General features: G+C 52.5%; 1 protein-coding gene across 2 annotated transcripts in view; it reads left to right on the top strand.

Annotated features, from left to right (window-relative positions):
- The first annotated feature begins 1,011 nt into the window (after positions 1–1,011).
- Positions 1,012–8,575, top strand: part of GALNT7 (polypeptide N-acetylgalactosaminyltransferase 7) — a 133,776-nt gene continuing 126,212 nt past the window's right edge. For both annotated transcript variants that reach the window (XM_015093280.3, XM_042243557.1), the window contains exon 1: positions 1,012–1,162. In XM_015093280.3, coding sequence (XP_014948766.2) covers positions 1,037–1,162 — 126 coding nt within the window. In that variant the 5' untranslated portion in view covers positions 1,012–1,036. The remainder of the gene's footprint in view (positions 1,163–8,575) is intronic.

The following is an 8,575-nucleotide window of genomic DNA, read 5'->3' as shown; positions in this document are numbered from 1 at the left end:
ATTAGGCTATCTCACACGGATATCATAATCACGTGCACTCGGTAGTGCGGTGAGGTGACTTGACTGACATCTTTATCGGAAGACAGGGGGCACAAAAATTATTTCCTCTGGGTGGGGTATATGAGTAAACATTTGCCAATATCCCTTCCTGGGTAATGTAAGTTTCAGGCAGAAAGGCTTTTAAAAAACACAAATCAAGGAACCCCCATGAGTGGCAAAAATCGGGACTGAATTAGGAGGCGATGAGGGTGAAGTATTGTTTTTAAGCCCTTCCCCCTCCCCCCAAATCCTCGGTCCTGGGGATATATAAAACTGAGCCCTTGAACAAGGTATTGCTGATTTAGCACCAGGTTGGCTTTCTTCTAATTAGCTCTAGACAGGGCGACGACGTACGACACGTCTGCTTTCCAAGAGAGCTTCTGCGGTCCGGAGATATTTGCACATCACACCGGGCGGTTACAAATCCACCTCCTTAAGGAGCCGTGTGAAGAAGCTAGAACGATCAATAAGAAAAAAAAAAATCCTCCCGGCGATAAATCAGCCACGTGGAGCTGCGGCAGCAGCTGCAGCCCCGACTTCCTGGTTCCCTTCCTGCCGGCCCCGCGGCGGGGGCTGGGGAAACGCGGGGCTGGGGGGAACAGGCGTTAAGGCCGGAGTTACGGCCCCAATGGACAATAAAAGTTGGGAGACCCGGGCAGCTTTTAAGTGCTGAGCGGTTGGGGCCGAGGCTGAGGACAGCCCTGGGGAAGAGTGTAAGTTAGTCAGCCGCGAGGTAGCAGGACCCGGAGGGGTCGAGCGGACAGCGGCGGAGCAGGGACTGCAGACCCGGCGGCGGGGAGGGAGGGCGGGGAGGGGCGGCCCGTCCGGCGAGGGGAGTTCCGGATCGGCGGCTGGGAGGGCGGCCGCCGGGCGGCGGGGGCGGGCGGAGGCGGCGAGCGCGGAGGGGGAAGGAGGGAGGGGAGGAGAGGGGAGGGGAGGGGAGAGCGGTGGCGGCGGCGGCTGCGCCGGGCTGTGCGCCTCTCGCCGCCGGAGGAAGATGAGGCTGAAGATCGGGCTCCTCTTACGCAGTTTGCTGGTGGTGGGCAGCTTCCTGGGGCTGGTGGTCCTCTGGTCCTCCCTGTCCCCGCGGCCGGACGAGCCGAGCCCGCTGAGCAGGATGAGGGTGAGTGACCCGCCCGCCCCCCTCCGGCGGCGGCGACCTGCAACTTGTTTTGTTCGCGCGCTTGGCGGGAGCGGGGGCGGTGGGTCGCGCGCGGGCTCCGCAGGTGGCGCGGCGGGTGGGGGCCCCCCGAGCCCGGCCCCCGCCTCTCCGCCCCACGCTGCGGCGGAGGCTCGGCGGCCGCCCTCCGCGCGGGGACCGCGGGCGGGAGCGGAGGAGGGCCGGGCCGGCACCGCCGCGGCGGCGGCCGGGGACGCGGGGCTGGTCCGGGCTGCGGCCTGTGGCGCGTGCAGGCCTGACGGAGGCGAGGGGGCCGCGGCCGCCGCCACCGCCCGGTGCGGACCAGGCCCCGGCGTCCGGCCGCCGCCGCCCCCGGGCGTCTCGGGCGCCCCCCGGCTGCTCGGCCCTCGGCGCCCCCACCGTCCGCCGGGATGGGAGCGCGCGGCCCCGCCCCCGGCCCCGAGAAGAGCGCCGCCCCCTAGGCTCCGGCGCCGAGACCGGCGAGGAGCGGCCGAGGCCTCGCCCCGGACCGGCCTCCCTCGCCCACCCCCGGAACCCCCAGTCCCGCAGCCCCTGCCGCGGCCGCCCCGTCGGGCCAGAACACCCCTTTCCCCGCCCCTCCTCAGGCTCCGGACGAGCGCCCAAACTAACTTGAGCCGAGGGGCTCCGGACGCGCTGTCCGCCGCCCGACATTCCCCGGCGGTGGTGCTCCATCGGCGCCCCGGGACGTGGGTGACCAACGGCGCGGCCGCGCCCCTCCTTCCCGAGGGCTGGGGGCGACCAGGCCGCGGCGGGGCGGGGCGGGGCGGGGGGCCGACGGTGGGGTGGGCTGGGAGACGTGCCGCTTCCAGCGCCTTCTGCAAACAGCATCTGCATTGCATCCAATGGGTCGCCTTTATTAACTTTCCTTCTGGAAAGTTAGCGTCTGGAAGTTGAGTGAGCAGGCATCCTTTCAACACTAAGAATCGTAGGAAGAGATTTCCTTATCAGCTCCTGACCCTGTGTTGGAGTTAGATTTGCTCTTGAGATGTACTCTAAAGTTGTAGCGTCTATTTGAAGGCTTAAGGGCACTGGGATCTCTGTAACATCTTGGAGGGGTGGGGGATGGGGTTTCCCTTGAAGTCATTTAAATTAAGGATAATAAAAAGTACCCATCTTTCCTTTTGAATGTGTTTGTGGTTTTAAGCCCCTCAGCTCTCGTGGAGTGATGGTGACCTCTTTATGATTTTGCTTTCAAAATGACTTACCAAAGGCTACCTAATACTGCAGTTGTTTGAAAGTATTTGTGATCACAAATGGCCTTTAACAGAGCTGGAGACGTTTAAACACCGTTTCCTGGGGGAGAAACTGAGGAAAGAGTGACAGAATTAGCCATATTCAGAATGTCCTGTAGTTCAGATGACAAAATCTTAAAAGGGGTGATGGAGTGTCAGCACCAAGGTCCTGAAATGCTGAAATGTTTTTATTACTGCTGATACAGGGACTGGGCCACGAGCTCATTTAATAGCTATAGGAGGTGGTTATAACTTAATTTTTGGTCCAGCTTATTGAATATAGCTTGTCGGTGGATCCAGTAATAATTTCTGTCATTTGACAAAGACAGAAACTAGCTTTGCCAAAACTAGCTTTGTAAGACTTTCAAACAATTAAGAAGATTGCTTTATGTATCTGGAGAGCCAAACGTCTTTATTAAGTTTGCAGGTAAATATTAACTAAGCAGTTGAAGATACAGTGGATAAGTCGTAAAAGTGCAAATAAGGTGCTACTGCTCCCTTTTAGTCAAAACTAAGCTAAGAGCTTCTGAGATGCAGCTGTCCAAGGTCGTCTCACTTAGGGAAGACTCCTGAGTTTCCCTTCCCCCTTCTGGTCTTTTATTTTATGATTACACATACTCCCCCCGGGGTGAAGCATCTGCCTCTCCTTAATGCTGGTCCATTTATAGGGCTTTCTGGATTCTGATAAATGACCTGAGATAGTCTGGAATAATCCCATTTACCAAAGACAAATTCTGCCTCTACTCTAGCAAGCTGGTCCTGGCAGGTTCACCCCATGTAGCTTCCTGCCTTAATCTTTCAGAGTTCCAGGCACAAAAGTCTGCTGCAGCCGGGTGCTTTTTCCCCTGGACTACTTCCTCCATTAGATCTGCCCAGCAAAACAGGTCGCCTATGGTCAAGACAACAGAAACACATTTCTTTTCACTTTCTCATCTCTGGGCCTCTTGCTGTTTCTCTGATGTGAATGATGTGAAACATGATCTTACCATTCAAATCATACTCTGCTGGATAAGTTTTCGTTTATTCAACAAACATTTTTGAGTACCTTTATGTCCTGGTGCTACTTGTTAAGGAAATACTCCTTGCCCCTAAACTTTTGAATCATGTAGGCTACTGGGTCAAAAATCACATTAATCAAGACTTTACAGACCTATAAATAAAAAGTGTGCCACATGCTGTGGAAAAAAAACCCCACAGCGGGTAACAAAATGGTGATGCTTGGGCATGAAAGCCTTATCTGAAGAAATGGCCTTTGAATTAGAGTCTGAGGATCTGAAGAAGAGTCGCTGTTGATCTGGGAGTGGGAGAGGGGCAGGCCTGAGAGGGAGGAGTATGTGCAAAGGTTCTGAGGTAGGAGGTAGCATGGTAATCTGAGGAAGTAGAATAAGACCAGTGGAGTTAGAACATTACTTTGGCCACCTGATGCAGAGAGCCGACTCATTGGAAAAGACAGTGATGATGGGAAAGATTGAAGGCAGGAGGAGAAGTGGGCAATAGGATGAAATGGTGGGAGGCATCACCAATTCAATGGACAGCAATTTGAGCAAATTCCAGGAGATAGTAAAGGACAGAGGAGCATGAAGTGCTGCAGTTCTTGGGGTCACGAGTCAGGCATGACTGAGCGATTGAACAACAACAGTTAGGACATGAAGAGTGAGGGTGCAAAGAGACCAGGCCAGGGATCAGGTCTTTAGAGCAGTCATCAACTCCAAAGATGAAGCTCGTGGAAGGATTTTTATGTAGAGGAGAGACACGATCAGATTTGTGCTTTGAAGCAATCACTCTGGCAGTATTGGTTTAGAGCAGGAGCAGATGGGAGTTCCTGTTGGAGGTTATAATAGCCCGGGTGGGATGTGATGATGGAATTGGCAGAGTGACAGGGGAAGGGGAGAAAAGTCAGTTAATTCAAGAGCTATTCAATGGAGATGCAGAGGCACCAGGACTAGGTGTTCGCACATGGGAGTGAAGGAGAAGGAAGGTGGCCAGAATCACCCAGTAAGTGATAGGAAAGTGACAGGTTGTTTATTACATGGAAGGTTCTGAAGACCAAAATCTGTACATTCCAATGTTACATTTTGCAGTTCTAATGTGAAGGCTTATCTTTTTAAGCTTTGTTCTCAGAATATTTTAAGGTCAGTTTGTACTACAACCATCTGTTTAGCACTTCTAAAGTGTAGACAGTTCCTTTAATTAAATAAATTACAGTATCTCCTAGACCATTTCTCCAAGGTTCCAGCCCTGAGTTGAATCATTAGCCTCCAAAAATAAAGGTCTAAAATGGAGATGTTGAAAGATCTTCTGTGCTTCTCCTATAACAAATTCAGGGCTGGTGAGAAGCTGCATGTGAACTGGTGGTTCTCAGTATGTACCAGTGTTGCTTAAGTCAAACTATTAATGCCATTAGGTTCAGGGCGTGCAGAGTAGGACTCATTGAAGAACTGTTGCTAGATGGAGAGGTTTTATGTGATAAACTGAGACCAGTGGAAAGGAGCCTTGGTTAATGAGACTGTGACTGAATTGACTACCCAGTTGGTCAGGCTCTACCCTAGCAAAGCCTTTTATCTCAGCTGTGATCAGCTGCAACCAGAAAAATTCTGCCCTTGACCATGGTATTTTATTTCAAACAAAAGCTCATTTATTAGGGATGGAGCTGTCACTTAGCAGAAGTGTAGCATCAGAAGAGGTCACTGTTATTTCAGTTGCCCATGTGAAATGCCCCGAGTCTGGCTTTCATTCTCTGTTTTGCTGTCCTCTCCCGCTCCTGCAGTGAAAACCTCCCATGTTGCCAAGTCTGAGAAATTTGGGTTCTACAGGCTTCCTGAAATTAATGCAGTTTTGTGTACACATGCATTCTCCTGGGTTGAGACTCTGAAGCTGTCGCATTTCTTAAAGGTGCCTGTGAAGCACTGAGTCTTTGAGAGGCAGGAGTCACGTTTCCTGCTCGTGGAATTTCTCCTTCCCCTTCCACGGTGCTGCAGCATTCATCCACGTCTCTCCCCTGCAGGGCTGGGTGCCCTGGAACTGCAGACATCCCTAAGAATTTCTGTGTCTGTCGATTCTGTGGAAGTATTTTCCATCCGGTGGTGGAAGGTCAGACGTCAGTCCTGTTAGAGCAGTGGTTGGGCTTAACAAACACTCCGTGGGTATTTGACACATCTGTGGAGGGCGTGACTGCCGTGAGTACAGTGCAGATACTCTCCCAGTTCTCACAGAACTCTGTCCAAGCTATTAATACACAGTCTACTCCCTCACCTTCCCTCTTCCACTACACAGACCCTGACTATAAAAGCATTCCCCTCGCAGCCTCAGGCCGTGTCCATTCAGCTCTAGAAACTTCACATTCTTGATTTCATTACTTTTCTTCCTCTGTCGGATTGTATATTCATTCTTCAGGGATGAATACCCAAAATACAATTCTAATTTCTGGGACACACCGTCACCCCCTGCTCCAGACCCCACTGAGAGCACCAAGACAGCCTCAAGGAAAAGCTCTGCTCTAAAGGGATCACATCCTAGTTGAAGAAGAGACTCGAGCACCCACACGGCCTTGGTTCCTTCCCCTCCTTACTCCGGTGTCTGTGTAAGGACACCTCACTCTGGGAGCAGTCATAGGACGTCTCCTTAGCAGGTGGAAAAGGCTTAGAACAGCCATTCAGGGCGTGCACAAGTACTAGTAAAGAAAGTGTGGAAATAGAATTTGGGAAACTATTTTGTGATGGGACCAGCTGCCTGAAAAGGGAGATAAGGTACTGGCTTCAGTTTGGTTCTGGTAAAGACTGCATTAGATCAGTTAATAGTAAATTAGAGATGAGAGAAAGTAATGCATTAATGAACGTCAGAGTTCTGAGCTTGGGCCATTTGTAAACATTTGTAATTTCCAACTTGAGTTATTAAAAAAAAGAAAAAAAATAGCTTGGTCAGCAAGATTTGAACGGCTCTCGAACATTGGAACCGGCTTGTGATTGATTATTCAACCTCAGTTGCTGTCTTTGTTCGTATTTTGGATTCTAATTTTCACCCCTGAAGAACGAATGCACAATCTGACAGAAGAGGAAAACTAGTGAAATCAAGAATTTGAAGTTTCTCTAGAGTAGAGTGGACATAGCCTGAAACTAAGAAAGGAATGATTTTTTTTTTTTTTTTTTTTGGTTGCGTCAGGTCTTAATTGCAGTATGTGGGATCTAGTTCTCTGACCAGGGATGGAACTCATTGGTCCCCTGCATTGGGAGCTCAAAGTCTTAGCCACTGGACCACCAGGGAATCTCAGGAATGCTTTTATATTTGGGTTCTGTAAGGTGGAAGAGGGAAGGGTGAAAGGGTAGAAGGTATATTAACAACGTCAGAGCTGGGAGAGTATTTGCGCTGTAAACGCGGCAGTCACTCCCCCAGGAGAAGTGTCACATACCCACCGAGCATTTACTCAGCGCCGGGCATCGCTCCAGGCAGCAGAGACTCGGTGCCGTAGAGGACGTGGAGAGCTTTTGACGTAGTAAAGATGTTACTCAGGTCTTGATCCAATGACCACACAGAAGGTATTTGTCTAAAAAATAGCAGTTTTCTTTTCATTCATGAATCAGGCCTTTTTACCATGCCTCCCAACCTCCAGCCTTCCATCTACTCTAAATAGTGAAGGGAGGACCCCTGAGGCACCCGGCTGGGCGCTGGAGACTTAAGGGTGTCCTGGACACAGGCTCCGTCCCCTCTCGCACCCACAGGGGGGTGTCACCCCCACCCAGAGGTCCCACCACAGCTGCAGGAGGTGGGTGCTTGGAGGCCAGAGCCCAGTGTTCAGCTCCACCTGGCGCAGGGTGGGGTTCGCACAGGGAAGAGTGTTCTGGACGCAAGGAATCTGGTGAGACCAAATGGAGGCTGGATTTACTCGTGACAAGTGGCGGAGCCTAAGATTGGAAGAGTAAGTCTGGGCCACATTATGAAGGCGCTGACTGGGAGGCTAAGGAACCGGGTTGGGGTGTTACTGGTGGAGCAGGAAGAGCAGCGTTTTGGAAGCCTCCAAGGTGGAGTTGGGGCGTGGTAACATTCCGCTGCTGACTCCCTGATTAGAAGATTCAAACTCTTGTCTCCTCAATACTGTCGTGTGCCCTGGTCATTGGTGATTCTCTAAAGCAGTAAAATGCATGGTGATAACAGATAACACAGTCAGTCCTGTGTGATGTTAATTGTAGCAATAACCCCCTAGCGCAGTCTCATGTAATCCTCACTGTAAAAGGGAGGCCCCTGAGTTCCAGAGCCATGAACCCTGCCCAAGGTCATGTACACAGTCATTCTCAGGCGTCCTGACCAGCTGAGCCCTCTAACCCTTTCCCCTCCCCTCACTCCCCCCCCCCCCCCCCCCCCGCAGATTTTAACAACAGGGATGAGCTCCCATGTGCTGTGCTGCAGGGGGCCACAGATACTGGAGCGCTCATTTCAGATGGAGAGAAGCATGTGAGGTGGTGCAGGCTGAGTGGGGGGAGGAGAAGGCAGGGGTGATGGTCGCTGATGCCTGGCTGCAACTCTCTGGGCAGAGCCCGGCTGGCCCGGGGACAGGCAGGGCCGCTCTGAGGGCGGAAGAGGCCAGAATGCATGAGAAGGAGACAAAAGGCCCGCATGGTGGTGACGAGCGCGTCTGGAGGGCAGGCAGCACTTGATAGGAGTCCAGGAGTCCTCAGGGGCGCTCTGGGTCAGATGATGAATTATGTGGCCGTCGTGCTACACGTGGCCCTAGATTGTCAAGTTTGTGGGCCAGATGCACAGTAGCAGAGGGTGAAAGGAGGGTTGCAGCAGCTGCTGGGGCCCAGGTCTCAGGGAGGCAGCATCCAGCCTAGGGTGGACTGGCAGGCGGTCAGACAGCAGGTCCCTGGGAGGGAGGGTTGGAGGTCAAGTGCACGGGGATAGAGAATGGGCATGCAGAAGCAGAAAGGATCCCTGCAGACCCTGGGGACAGGCGCCTGGAAGAGAACCTGGAGAGAGAAACAGAGTCCGAGCCCGAAACACTGAATACTGAACATTCCGAGCTGGCTCCACAGGGTGATCTGGGAACAGTGCCGAGGCCGGATTTCAGTGAGGAGAGAACTATCTCTGTGGCTCTTGCCAAGCCCTAAACAGGAGGGGGCCAGGAAAACGAGTGCGTGGGGAGGAAGGT

Source organism: Ovis aries, chromosome 2 (assembly GCF_016772045.2).
Source record: "Ovis aries strain OAR_USU_Benz2616 breed Rambouillet chromosome 2, ARS-UI_Ramb_v3.0, whole genome shotgun sequence".
Lineage (NCBI taxonomy): Eukaryota > Metazoa > Chordata > Mammalia > Artiodactyla > Bovidae > Ovis > Ovis aries.
The sequence above is the reverse complement of the archived record's forward strand: the minus strand, read 5'-3'. Positions and strand labels throughout refer to the sequence as shown.